The following is a 15,007-nucleotide window of genomic DNA, read 5'->3' on the forward strand; positions in this document are numbered from 1 at the left end:
TCGCCCTTTCGTACGTGGCCGTCTCTGAGTAGAACGGGACGATAACTTTCACAGCGTTCCGCAATTCCGTCGGGATACCAACAATCGGAACGTCCAGCTGAGCGCCTCTTCCTGACCCGTGCGAGCCATTGCGGACTACTTGGTCGTAGAGCGGACTCGTCACTTGCCCTTGCGGAGATACTGCGCTAGGTGCGTACCTTCCTCCCTGAGCACTCACGTTTCCTTCTTGTCCTAGCGCTCCTGCTCGTCCCTGGAACGTCGCAACAGTCATAGGAGACGTTCTCTGGAACGGCAATCCGTACGTTCCGCTTCTGGGGCTTGCAGGTGTCTGCCGCGCAGACGCAGCAGACCACGCGGGAATCGTTCCAGCTGCAGCCCATCCAGGTGTCGACGGCATTGGCGGTTGGAAGGGAGGGTAGAACGCACTCCTTTGAGGCGTTCCACTACCCCACCGTTCCACGTGGAACCAGCCATTGGAATTGACACGCCTCCATACGAAGGAATAGCAGCCATCGGCATTCGGCTAGGCGTCGAAACCGGCGTTTGCGTCCTCATTCTCGGGGTCATAGGTCCTTGGTACCCTCGTCCCTGGAACGTCGCAACAGTCATAGGAGACGTTCTCTGGAACGGCAATCCGTACGTTCCGCTTGGGGGGGGTTATGAGCCCAACGACGCGGAACAGAGGAATCGGAGACTCAGTAGCCAAGAAAGCGGAGGTGGAATGGAATAAAGATGGCCGTCCAGTGAATTGGAATGGACGCAATTGGCCTCGTTACAAGCGCACCATAGTGCGATACCTGACTTGCTACAAAGTAGAGGATAATGGCTGGCGTTTGGACGACATCTGTGACGGTAGTACTGAGTACCGAAACACCAATGGTAACGAGGAGGAGCAACGATTCATGCAGCAAGACCAGTTACTCGCTAAGTTGATTGCAAGTTCACTGTCGTGCACCCTCGCCCAGCAAGTAATGCGGTTTGACTACGGGTCGGACATGTGGAACTACTTGGCTACGCGCTTTGAAGGGCGTGAAAACAAGATGACTACGCTGTACACACAACGTGGCGTTCGTCAGAAGCTCGAAGGTGCATACATGTCGGCCAGGTGCAGACGTTGGCCGCAGTAACGGTGGCAAGCCGATGCCAAAGTACCAGAATCGTAACAAGGACAAGACTACCATAAACAGCGGTGGCAGTCAAAAGTACTCGAGGTACTTCAAGAGAAGAACCGACGAGCAGCAGCGGCAGTATGCAGAAGATCGAGAGAATAAGAACTGCTTTGGCTGCCATCAGCCGGGGCACACTCGAAGAAGCGGCCCAGAAGAGATGAAGCCAGAGCCGGAGAGCCTAAGTGGTAGTAGTGTCGGTAACGTCCGCAACCATGCCAGCTTCACTCTTTCGTCGGGGGTGGCTAGCCGCGAACCACAAAGACCTGCGCAAAAGCAGGAGGGACGCGCCTACGCACGAGAAGCTTTATAGTCGGAGAAAGGCACTGCCAGGTACCAAAAGAAGCTAGAATACCAGCCGGAGACTTGGGTGCTCGACAATGGAGCGACACAGCATTTGGCCGGAGATACGAGATACTTTGTCAACTACCGTGATCTAACGCTAGAAGAGCTACAGCTCATGGCTACAACGGCAAGAGTACTCCAGTCGGCATAGGATCAATTGACTTATGGGTCAATGTTAACGACGATCCAGTAGTTCTTCGTCGAGAACGTATATTATTCGCCACAACGGACTAATTTGCTCTCCCAGTCGGCGGCAACGGAGCAAGGATTCCAAACCTCGTATGACGACTCGACGAGAGAATACACGTTGAATATGAATGGTGAAGTAGCACTTAAGGTGCAGGTACAACCGGCTAAGCTGTGGACGTTCACAGCAGACAACTCATTCTTACCAGGGATAACGTCGGAGGAATACCAGCCAACGCCAAAGACAATGATCAACTACGCAATTAGTGATGGCGTTGCAGACTTGCAGAGCTGGCACGAGCGACTGGGCCACATCTGCCCTCGATTTGTGAAGCAAATGGCCGATCAAAACTTGGTCGAAGGGATGATGTTGAGAAAGAGGGACTTTGACATGTGTGAAGCCTGTCAACTTGGAAAACAACGCGCAAAGACACCATTGAAACAACTAGATCGTGGAGTCAAACGACGAAACCAGTTAGTATTTGCCGATCTGCTATTTCCGCCAAGTCACTACAATTGTACGCGTTTCAAGGCAGAACTGGTGATAATGGACGCTCACACGAGGTTTACAACGATTTATCCGGTGCAGACAAAGCAGAAGAAAGAAATTAATTCACTGATGAAGCGATATGTCGTTTGGGCTGAGAGGCAATCACCCGAATGCAAGGTGAATGAGATCATTACAGACGGCGGTGGTGAGTTCGAGAATGGACAGATCACAACATGGTACCAGGAATACACACCGTCATATCACCCAAAACATCTCGGCTGAACACGGTAAAGCGTACCCATCAGACGATAGCTGGCGTGATGAAGACAATGATGAAGGAATCGGGTTCCCGACGTCATTTTGGATCGAAGCACTGTATTATGCAGTGTATCCTAAGAATCGATCACTCTCAAGTTCAACTAACTGCACGCCGTACGAAGGAATGTGGGAAAGACGCCCAGATATTCACAACATTAGGAAATTCGGAGCTCTAGTCTACGCACACACGAGGGTTGGGCCGTCACATCACAAATTTGCCGACAACTGCAAGATTGGATTTGTGCTCGGCTATCGTGATGGAGTTCTTGGATGTAAAGTCTATTTTCCTGCAGATGGTTCAGTATTAATTGCTGGAGAAATCACTGCCAACGAACGAGTACTATACAAAGATCGACACCACACTGATTTTGGTCGAAGCGTAAGAGACTGGGTACTAGCTGAGCGACCAGATTTCACAAGCACAGGCCGTCATGATTACGACTTACCAGTCGTCGGGGGGAGTGATGGAGATAGCAGCAATGATACCGTCAGTAACGAGCAACATAGCTCAAGATCTGGTGGACCAAGAGTTAAAGGACCGTCATGGCTACGAAAACCGCTACCAAGCTTTGAAAACACCATGGCGGTGCCTCCTGAGGTGGATCGTCGAAAACGAGTTAGTGACAATATGAAACGCATCAGATTTGCTGCCGACGATGAAAGTGAACCAAATACTAGCACGTGTCAGGAGACAGTGGACTCGAGTTTGGAAGAGGAATCAGATGATCTTGACCAAGAAGCTGAAGAACAATTTAAATACGCAGAATTGATAGCAAGATCGCTGCTCGACGACGTGGATGAGAATTCACTTAGTGATGGAAGTGAAGATGGTGCTGAAAAGGAGAAGAAACAGCACTTAAAGAGGGGTATGGAGGTGTTTGCGGAACCTGAAGAAGAGGATTTAACTGCTGACGAGATGCAAGTGTAAGCTGCGCTAATCGCTATCGCACTTATTACAGAGACGCCTACGCAGCCACAGCAACGCACATGGCACATTTCGGAGGTAAAAGTTCCAAGAACAGTATCCCAGGCGATGAACGCACCCCAGAGAGCTGAATGGTGGAAAGAAATGGAGAAAAAAGTGTCAGCAATGGTTGAAAAGACGTACTTGAGTTGGTTGCGGAGACGGACATTCCAATAGGGATGAAAACACTCGAGACGATGTGGCGATTTCAGCCCAAGACTGATGATTTTGGAGACATTTTACGCTATCGCTCTCGTCTCTGTGCTCGTGGAGACAAGGAGGTACCAGGTATTGACTTCAGTGTATTGGATACATTCTCACCTGTGGCGCGAATGGATTCATTCAGATTGTTTGTTGCACTTTGTCAATTTTACCAATTGGTTGCCCACCAAGGTGATATCAACACAGCCTACCTGAATGCACCGAAGAAACAACTCGCATTCATTCGACGAATCATAGGATTCCCACTCAAACCAGGATGGGTCTACAAGGTGAAGAATGCGTTGTATGGTTTGCATGAAAGTGGACGTGAATGGTACGACGAGCTGCACAGTTGGCTGAGTGAAAAAGGAATGGAGAGAAGTACGACTGAACCCTGCCTGTATTTCCGATTTGAAGGGCGATCTACTGCTCTCCTTTTTATCTACGTGGATGATTTTATCTATGCTACGAACAACCGGAGCTGGAAGACAACGTTTTTCGCAGACATTGATGCAAAGTATGGCATCAAAGACTTGGGTTGGCTAGGAAATTATCTTGGAGTACAAGTTGAATGGTAAGATGATGGTGTTTTACTTCACCAGACAAAGTACGCGAAAGATATCTTGAAGAGATTCGCGTTTGCAGACGCTGTTGGTTGCCGATCTCCAATGTACACTACGGTCAAGCTGGAAGCTGCGAAAGAAGGTGATATAGAACCTGGTTTGCCGTATCGTGAAGTAATTTGAGCATAGATGTACTTGGCGACAAGCACTCGCCCGGATCTTGCTTTTTCTGTTGGTTATTTGAGCCGTCATGTACAGCATCCGAACGCAGCACATGCTGGAGCACTAAAGAGGATCTTACGGTACTTAGTTGCAACGTCGGACCATGCAGAGTTCTTTAAGAACCAAGACAATGAAGCTGCAGAGAAGTTGGATACGTTGATGCTGATTGGGGCAATTGTCCGGACACGAGAAAAAGCGCTACTGGATATGTGATGACGATGGCTGGAGGACCGGTGACGTGGGCTGCGCGACGACAAACAATTGTGGCACTAAGCACGGCAGAAGCAGAATATGCTGCGGCTTGTGAGGCGTGTCAAGAAGGAGCTGCTATTAAGAACATCTTGTCGGAGGTTGTCGGTAAGAGCACTCTGATGTTTAAACTTGGAGTTGACAACCAAGCAGCGATTTCACTAGCAACCCACCCCACGTACAGCAGAAAGACACGTCGTATTGAGTTACGCCTCCACTACGTGAGAGATATGGCTCGCCAGAAAGATGTTTTACTATGGAATGTGAAAGGAGACGAATACCCTGCGGATCTTCTGACGAAACCAATGGGGTTGACGCGGCTTGATAGGACAAAGCTCATCATCGGCATGACACCGAAGATTAGCAAGACTCGCCGTGAGACCAAAAGAGCGAAGTATCGTGGGGAAGTGCTGTGTGGGAGCAGAGTGAAGAGATATGAAGATTAGTTCCGAGAGAGCTATCTCGGAGGGCGGCGTGTTAAGATATTGGGTGAGCTGTACGACTTAGTATGCACAGCACGTACAGTCCCAGAAGGAGAGAGGTGATCGAAGACCAAGAACGGAACGTTTAGCTGTAAGGACGCAAGAGGTCTAACCACAGTTTGCCTTTTGCTTTTGAGAGAAAAGCATACTCAAGAAGAAACCGTAGTTGCGGTCGAGGTAATAAGGGAAGTAACGAGAGTTTATTCGGCTTTCTGCTACTGCCCAGAATACCAGCGCAATTACGTAACACTGCTGAACTTTCCTCACCTTGTGTACTCGTCGGTAGGGCGGGATCTTGCTCTCTCGGTAACTTCCGAAGCGTTCCAGTGGTGAAGCTTGAGTGTCTTGGCGGAACGTGGGGATGGGGTGTAGCAGTAGTGGTAAGATCTTCACTCTGCGTCCGTAATTGTTTCTGGGCCTCCAGCGAATATTCGAGCTTATGGATCCGGGGCCTAGATCGTGGATCTGGCCGTAGGGTTGTCTTGCGAATGTGTTCCCTTGCCTTTGTAGTTCCTTTGTGTCGTACTTGCTGCCTCCTGTGACGGGATCTTGAGAGTTGAGAACCTCTAGGGTGTAACCGACCAAGTAGTAAATTCGGTTAACCCGTCGGATCTGCACGTGTATCGGAAAGCTTACTAGGCTGTAGGAACTGGCCAATGTATTATCCAGTTATCACTACCAGCACTAGATTCGCAATTCCCAACCTTCTACGAGCTCGTACGGCCAATGTACTTCCGATTCTTGAGGGGAGGAAGGCACTTGCGTGATAGTGTGCAAATTGAAGTCTGTATCAAAGTTAGGCTTATACCTGCCTGGATTCCTACCTTCTATGTCTTTTACCTGCTAAACCCCCTACCAGGTTCGGCTGCATGTCCTTTTTCTCCTTGACCCATCATCCCAGCTGTATTATCCTCAGATCCACCGGATCCATGGCGTAATCATTATGGTCACCATATTATGGGTACACTCATCCGGATCCAGGTCGCTTGGATCCACTTCACTGCAAGAGTACACTCATCATGGATCTGAGCTCTCCAATCTGCCAACATCGTCTTACGACTATCTGCGGTCTCCGTCACTCCACAAAAGTCCGAGATCCACTGCATCCACCATCCCCATATCCGGGATCCAGGTCACTTCGTGTAGGATCCTCACCTCCTTGGATCCGGACTCGGAAGTATGGGATCTGGGACATATCGTGGTGGATATTGCCTTCTCGTTAGCTGTAGATACCAGATCCACCTTCAGATGACACCTACCATCCCTCCTTCATAGGATCCCCACTTGATCCACCTGTACATGTGTCACGGTGTACAGTTAGATGGTGGATTAACGATGCTGGCTGACTTCCTGCAGAAGGTCAACTCACTCCAGACTCTCCGGACCACGTCCAAGCAGGCGGGACCTGCAACCAAGACAGTGACGTTCCAAGTGTGAGGTCGCGAAGCAGCTGGTCGTGGCGGGAATTGGAGCTGGACCGCGACACACGAGGGGTCTGCTGAAAGTTAAGGAGCTCTGAAAACTTCTAGCGAGGTGAAATGAGGAAGTCAGTCGTGGATTTCCTTCAAACAAACAACACAAGAATATATCAACTTTTACATTACTATCCCAGTAGTATCGCTAATACTACTACCTCCTACGTTGGCCCAAGATACTCACGACCCCGATTAGAGGAAGACCGCGACAATTTGGTGGAGAAGCAGGGTATCTTCTAGCCGAATATCTTAGGAGTTCAAGCGCGAGAAGAGGCCTTGGCAGTGGAGTGTCAAGGAAGAAGTGGGAAAAGGATGAGCGCTCATGGATGGTCCGGCGAAGGACTTGGAGCCAGTGAAGGGGTAGGGGGATGGGCTCCTCCGTTGGAAACGGAGCCCGTGGAGATCCTCGAGGAGGAAGAGGAAGTGCGCGCTGAGAGAGCTGCTGACGGCGGCACGCCGCAGAGACTTCAAGGAAGGGAGCGCCAGGGAGATGGCGGGGAACGTGGCACGCCGCAGCGAGCTGATCCCGAGACGGGAAGGCACGAGACACGAGCGGTCCACGTGGAAGGGCGAGGACATGTTCGAAGTTGCGTCTCCGTCTCCGGGAACGAGAAGGACGGTTGTGTCTGTGTCTGGGACACCTCAGGGTGGACAGATGTCTAGCACAGGCCTTGAGCAGTGGGCACGCCAACCGGCACCCAGCGAGGGAACGACGCCTGCAAGGACGACAACGGGTACGCTCTTGGACGCTTCGGTGATGGACTCGGGAGGTCGCCGCGAGGTGGGGTTCGCCTTGGATCGATCGCGACCCTCGTTACTACCAGTGGACAGCTCTGGAAGAGACGTGCCCATGGTCACGTCTGTGTACGGACAACCCAACAACAGCGTACCGGGCCAACAAGGAAGACGTCGCGCCCCAGAGAATGCACCCGATGCTGCTGGGACACCAACGCGAGCGTACGTACCTGGTGGAAATCGAGGAGCGACGCCTGTTCAATCGATGAGAACGCCAACGAGAGGAAGTGGAACGCCGACGACGGACCCAGCCTTACAGGCTCTCATCATGGACGGTCTCGCCCAATTGCTACAGAAGGCTGGGATGACAAACGGAACGCCTGTGCCGTCACCAAGACCTCAAGCTACGGGACACGTGCCACGTGCCACGTACCGTGCCGACGCCGACCCGACCAGTGACGTCTTCAATGATGGGGTACCAAGGACCTATGACCCCGAGAATGAGGACGCAAACGCCGGTTTCGACGCCTAGCCGAATGCCGATGGCTGCTATTCCTTCGTATGGAGGCGTGTCAATTCCAATGGCTGGTTCCACGTGGAACGGTGGGGTAGTGGAACGCCTCAAAGGAGTGCGTTCTACCCTCCCTTCCAACCGCCAATGCCGTCGACACCTGGATGGGCTGCAGCTGGAACGATTCCCGCGTGGTCTGCTGCGTCTGCGCGGCAGACACCTGCAAGCCCCAGAAGCGGAACGTACGGATTGCCGTTCCAGAGAACGTCTCCTATGCCTGTTGCGACGTTCCAGGGACGAGGGTACCAAGGACCTATGACCCCGAGAATGAGGACGCAAACGCCGGTTTCGACGCCTAGCCGAATGCCGATGGCTGCTATTCCTTCGTATGGAGGCGTGTCAATTCCAATGGCTGGTTCCACGTGGAACGGTGGGGTAGTGGAACGCCTCAAAGGAGTGCGTTCTACCCTCCCTTCCAAACCTCCGTATTTTTAATGCAGTCCCCAAATGAAAGAAAACAACTGACCCTTACTATACGCACATTTATGTTGTGAACTGCACGAAGGCGGGCTCGAACCTCGGTCAGTAGCATAGGAGGGTCGAACCTACACCACTAAACAAAGTAGACCCTGATTGATTTGTTCAAACATTCATAATATTTTCGTCGCATAACGCCTAGGCGTTCAAAACGAATAATTCTATCGTATGTTAAAGACTACGCTATAGCGCCTAGGCGTAGTGTGCGGGGGAAGACGGTAGGGGGGAGATAGCTGTAGAGGCCAGGATCAGAATCTTGTCACTATTACTTCAAAAAGAAGTAATAGTCATGAAGTACATGTATGATACTACAGTAGTAAATTGGTCGCGGGGTATGGAACGACCCGTCCAGGAGTATGCACATTACCGAGCTGAGGTAATTGGAGCTCGGTGGTAGAAGTACATGTAGGCCATCGGACGCGTGTACATGTTGTAGACGCGAGCGACGTCTTTATTTACTGCCACGAGAGAGCTGGCCGGGAAGCCGTACGCCTCATGAAGCCACGTATAACGTTGAGGTGGCCATTGGTCACCGCACCATCCATCTCTTCCGTTGTTAGAGCTGCACTGCAGTTTTCGTGCATCCACAATAGAAAGTTACGTTCGCAAGGCTGTACGTGTGTCTTAACCACCAGGTCAAAAGCAAGAAACTAAATTCACAGCGTGTACTAGTACAACCCCAGTCTGTCGCGCCAGCCAACCTTGTTCGTGCTGGCTAATTAGGGGATTAATAAAAAAGAATAAATAAATTACGTCGACAAGCTGGCCAAAATGTAGATAACTTGATGGGGGACAGTCGCGGTCGTCTCTAAACCGTCATGGAAAGGTCCAGCACAGTTGTTTCACAGTCGACTCGATAAAACTTTACTTTGTCGACTGTTTCACGAGTGAAGTTATCCCAATCGAGTTCAAATTCACCATTTGCTCAAGCAACTTGAGACATCATTTAGACGACTGATTCTGCCACTGGTTCAGTACTTTTTGTCGTGGATTCAAGATAAGTGCCACGTAAAAACAAACTCAAAGCCAAGGCATCGAGCAGATACGAACGTATTACACAGCGTCCTCCTTAAAGCGTCCTCCTTCGTGTCAGTATCTCAAAAGCACGCGCTTGTCTCGTGCTAATTTCATACTGCAGCCACTTCCTCACAAATTTAGATACGAGTCATGACCAAACAACTCAATGCATAAATGTCCAACCAGCGACGGCACAACTTTTTCCTGTCATGCCTGCCTCGGGGCAGTGGTCATCTCACAAATGCAGGTCTTACTCGTCGTCTTCTTCATAGTCCACGGTCAAATCATCCATGCCCGCGAACAGCTCATCACGCGCCGTGCGGGCACCTCCATTCTTCACCTCCTTCTGCTGGAGCTCCGACTCATCCTCGTTCTTAAATCGAGGTTGTTTCTCTTTCTCAGAAGCTTCATCTGCTTGGTTGTCGGCTTCATTACGGCGACTAAAAGACCGACGCGGTGACTGTCCATTTGAGTTCCTCCCACTAGAACCCGACGCGTCTTTACGACGAACTGGCGACGGAGTCACCGATCGCTCAGGGCGAGAAGAACGCTTTTCGTGGTAATCACGGTGACTGCTGTGGCCTTTGTCATCTCGACTTTGGTCACGGTGCGAGTGGTGGTGTCGCTCATGACGACTAGATTCACGATCACCAGTCCCTGGTTCAAGCTCGTGGCGATTCACAGGTCCAACTTCAAAAGAATTCTCGAGCATCGGCAATGGCGGGGGTGAATAGCGGTATCCAGCCTCTCCGCTACGCAGCGCAAATTCTTCACGACGTCCACGGTAAGATTCGCGATGCTGCTGCGGAGAAGGTGAGCGGCGACGCTCCGGGAGCGGGGAACGAGAGCGGTCCAGATCCTGGCGATACATTCCGCCACCTTTTCCACTTCTGTAAGGCTGCTGCGTGGGGTATCTATCACCACGACCGCGACCTCCACCACGTCCACCCCCACGACCCGACCCGTAGCGACTTATATCACCATCATGGCAGTCACGACGACCCTGGCTCTGCTGCTGAAAAAAGCGTTGGCGTTCCTGCTGCTCGTCACGAGCAACTTCGGCAATGGAACGGTCATCGGCATAGCGCGGACGCTCCGACTGGAACGAGGGACGTTCATCAGAGACCTGCAAACGATCCTCACGCCCACGATAGCCACCAGAGCGTTGGTCCGCACTGCTTCTCAATCCCACATCATCATAAGGCGATCGCGAACGAGATCGAGGTCGACTTTTTGAGGACGATCCCACATACTTTCCAAATCGCGGTGCGCTACGACTACTTCTGCGTGGCACCTGCAGTACACCACCAGGTGGAGCAGGTGGCATCCTACTTCGTTCATCCTGCATCATTTCATCACGTCGGTAGGATTGTCGGCCATCTTCAATAGGTCCTTGACGTCGGTAATCACATGAACGCTCATCATCTTTGCGACTACGTCTTGACGAGGAGGACAGAGACGAAGATCCTCCACGATGAAAGCTTCTGCGGATTCGGCCCTCGCCTCGCAGTTCACGACGCTCTCGAGAGTCTTCAACTGAACGCGACTCCATCCATGGACCGTCACGTCTACGAGGTCGTCCACGTGATTCTTCAACAAGAACAGGACTCTCACGACTTCGAACATCCATTAAAGACGGCGACCGACGACCAACTTTACTTCGGTACTCACGGCAATTCTCCTTGTCTGACAGTGTGCCATATCCACCTTCACGAGCAACATGCTTCGACAACGTCACAGGGGACCTGGAACGCGAGCGAGGTGCACGACGTTCCTTCGAAGGTCCAGGCATCGATACATCATAATGTGCACCACCGTTGTGAGGTTTGGGTGACCGGGAACGAGATCGTCCACGGGCACTTCCGCGATCGCTCCGCGGAGGACCACAACTGCGACGCTCTCCATACTTTGATGACGTCGCTTGATCATGTGGACGGTGTCCATTAAAGCCGTCCACGGATTCGTCCCCTTCTCTGTGGTGGTGGTTCTTGCAGCTGCGATAATCTGCGTCTCCTCCCACTACACCATTAATGACGGGATTAAAGTCAGCAACATTATCACACGTCGATACAAAAGAACGACGATAAATTCAAACTGCACGGCACAAATCTTACCGAGACGTCCAGACTTGAGAGCAAACCCTTGCTTACTATGTACATTGGATCCACGGCGTGTCGAATCAATCGTAAATTGCTCCTTCGTATCATAAACAGGAAAGATCTCGTATTCTTTCACAGTGAAAAGCTGCTTTCGAATCACCGCCTTGGCGTGTTCCACACTGCGGAAGCGTACACAGCCCATCTCGGCGAACGACAATGGTCCAAAGCGCTCCAGTTGCTCGCACATGGCATCCCACACTTCCGGATCACACTTGTTAAAATCAAACTGACGCACAGCATCCTTGTCTTCCATGTTCACATCTTCTCCAGTTCGCTCTACAAACAGCACTGTGTCCACTGGGGGGCCACGTGCAAAGTTGGCGTTCAAGAAGGCGCGACCTCGGAATTTGTTGGCATGCACATAGTGGATGGCTTCACGCGCGTGCTCAATTGTGGGCATACTCACAAACGCGTAGGCTGTGGCGTTGTAGTCGGGCTGCTTGAGCTGTACACTCATAATGTCAATTTCCGGCCACACAGGCGATAAAAACTCCACAATCTCTGCACTGGGCGTGTGACGGGGAACGCTGCCCAGAAACAGGTAGGGACAAGGCGGACAGTTGCGTGGAGAAAAGGCGCTGACCTTCTGTCGTCTGCCTTCGCTCTCGACGGTGCGGCTACTAGATAATGGTTTCTTCCACAGGGAAGAGTCGTCGTTGCCACGCGGTGTGCCGCCATTACTAAAGTCGCGATTCAGCTGCACAATCTTCCCTTCCTTGGCGCCATCGTCGTGTTTGGCTTTCTTCGGCTCACGCTCGGGTGGCGCACAGCCGTCCTCTCCTCCAATCACGTCCTCCTCGTCGCGCGGCTTCTTGCAATTGCGTTCTGAGGGTGACAAGCCCTGGACGATGCTATCCAGGTCGCGGGCAGTAGTGTGAGTACTCTTGGTCAATTCGAATTCGGGCTGTAGTCGCTCCTCAAGCGCTTGACTCAGCGGTGTCACCTGGCGAAGGATGACCGATGACTTTTCGCTCTCCAGCATGTGTCGCACGGAATCATCGATGCGTTGCATCCACTTGCGCGCGCTGGCGATGGCGGATCTGGGCGGAGACGGTGCCTTGACGATCTGCAGTAGCGCGCGCAGTGTGTGGATACGCACAGCCTGCGAGCGTTTGGGTCCGCAGAGTTTGAGTAGCACGTCCACGACATTCACCTGAACGCGCGGGAAGCGAAAGAAGTGTTTGTGCAAAAGTTGCGCCGCCAGACTGAGCACCACGTCGCTAGCATCGGCTCCAGTCGCCGCGTGGACAATTTGTTCATAGGCGTCTTGGGCCTTGTCCTCATCACGCTTGGTGTCATCAGCAGCAAGCGTTGGGACGTCCTCGATCTCCGAATCCCATGCGTAGAGCTCCGTCAGCATATCCTGCGCCATCTCGTCAGATTCCAGTGTGAGGTGAAACGAACTGCTTGCCCCCTCCACGTATTTTTTTTCTGTAGATCGCTCTCGGTTTTCTTCCGTTTCATGTTTCGTACGTCAGATAGAGCTATCTTTACGCCAGCATAAAGAGGAAAAAATACCCGAGTTAAGGTACCCAAATTTTGATATAGGGCTAAATGATGTACCCAAAAAAAGATCGCTCAAAAGGATAACTATATCACGTAGCCATATTACGCCTCAGATTTGCTAGTCGGTGGAAAGTAGAGCAATGCATTAAACGAGGCGACAACTGCCCACTCTAGAGCACGTGTGATTGCGATCTAGACCAACAAATCGCTCGCGGTATCGTACACTACCTCCAGGGTCGGGTAGTCCGCGGCTGTTCAGGGAGTACGGTCTCGAGTAGTGGCAGGAGCGGTAGCACAAGATAACTTAATATACCAAAAAGCTTCTTGTTTCTTTCCCTCACTCAGCTTAGGCAAGAGGTAGTAAATGTAAGACTGAGACTAATGAACGAGGGCCTACCGCCAACTCGCTTTCCTATACACGACACCGCTTCAGTTTATCTTGATCAAAAGAGTCCTTCTCCATGACATCCGCCCTCGTGCGGCGACAGGAAGGTCCGAGACGCGGTCCACCTTGCGCATACGGCCTTGTCCCCAGCCACGTAAGACGATAGGAGGGAGCTCACACACCGTTCCTTTACTCCATCGTAGCGTTCCAATACAATCACACCATAACTTCACCGGTCTCATGTGCGAAGTGAGTGGGAGCTTGCGGGGTCAACGGGAACCAGCCGCCCGCCGTCGCAGCTCGTCGACCTTCGCCGAGATTCCTCGACACAAGCCTGCCCGCCAGCGCCTGGCACGACGCCTACATTCCCGGGTACAAGACATACTCCCCGACTTGGAGTTTGCCGTCCTCGGCGAACGGATGGCCAATGCTGGCGGCGCAGGCGAGCCATTGTTTCTGGCGCACCCGAAAGGTCGATAGGATGGTCCAGCGGTTGCTCGGTTCCATAGGAGTTACCCAGGAACGCTTCCGTAGCAGGATCATCTTCTTCCGCCGCTTGGAAGTCGTGTAACACTTCGATACCGTCCTTGTACCGCAAGCGTTCCAAGCAGAGAGCCTCGGCACGCCTACGCTTCGAAGCGTTCAGTTGAGTTTTGGTTAGCCAAAGCTTGACCGACCACACTCTGGGGAGCCATCGAAAGCAGCGGGTTATCCCCTTCGCACAGACGCAGTGCGTGCGAAATCACACCGGTCACTACGATAAGAGGTCCTAGCAGATCCCAGCGAGTCCATTCGTAGCAGTAGTCGTACGTCACTAGCAGCATAAGTCCGATGGCGACACCGATAGGTCCTTGTAGAACGAACTCCACTAGGTCGTAGAGGTTAATAGGCACGAACAGCAGCAACGACAGGCACAGCAATGCGACCCAGCAGACGAGCTCGCCAACGCCATAACAACGAAGTAGAGTAGCCCGGCTGGCTTCCCATGAAGCGTTCCAGTAACGCTTCGCGGAGTCCTTAGTGTCCACGAGCACGTTAGGTAGGTACTCGGCGAAGGTGACCTTGCAAGCTATCCACCAACTGCGGAGCATCCTCCCATAAGCACCATATCTCGCATCACCGTCCCGAAGGACCCAGGTAGGTGCGTTAAAAAAAACGCTCCACGCCGCGAAAGCGTACACCGAACCGCGTAGCTGGCGGAATTCACGGTCTTGCAGAGTGTGTCGGTAAGAAGAGGCACACTCTCCACAGATTTCGAGGTTCATGGATAGAACGCGCCAAACCTGCGTCAGGAACACCCACCCGACGCTCCTAATGGGAGTCGTCAACACCCACACGATGATCACGCTGGTGTATACCGGCCATAGCTCCCACCGCGCGTATTCCAGGACGAGGCTTACTTGAGCCCCCATTCCTTGTGATGAACTTTCACAAATAAGAAGAAGACACGTCCGACTCCGCCGCGTACCGTTCCTCCAACTGCGTGGTCATTGCCC

General features: G+C 52.1%; 1 protein-coding gene across 1 annotated transcript; it reads right to left on the reverse strand.

The window, feature by feature from the left end:
* Nucleotides 1-9,536: 9,536 nt before the first annotated feature.
* PITG_04508 (uncharacterized protein) lies at nucleotides 9,537-12,992 on the reverse strand (the record flags this gene model as incomplete). Its single annotated transcript, XM_002905242.1, has 2 exons — nucleotides 9,537-11,480; nucleotides 11,576-12,992. The coding sequence occupies 2 exons, from the start codon at nucleotides 12,990-12,992 to the stop codon at nucleotides 9,712-9,714; spliced, it is 3,186 nt and encodes a 1,061-aa protein (XP_002905288.1).
* Between the last annotated feature and the right edge of the window lie 2,015 nt (nucleotides 12,993-15,007).

The sequence above is a fragment of the Phytophthora infestans genome, genomic scaffold, assembly GCF_000142945.1.
Source record: "Phytophthora infestans T30-4 supercont1.6 genomic scaffold, whole genome shotgun sequence".
NCBI classification, from domain to species: domain Eukaryota; phylum Oomycota; class Peronosporomycetes; order Peronosporales; family Peronosporaceae; genus Phytophthora; species Phytophthora infestans.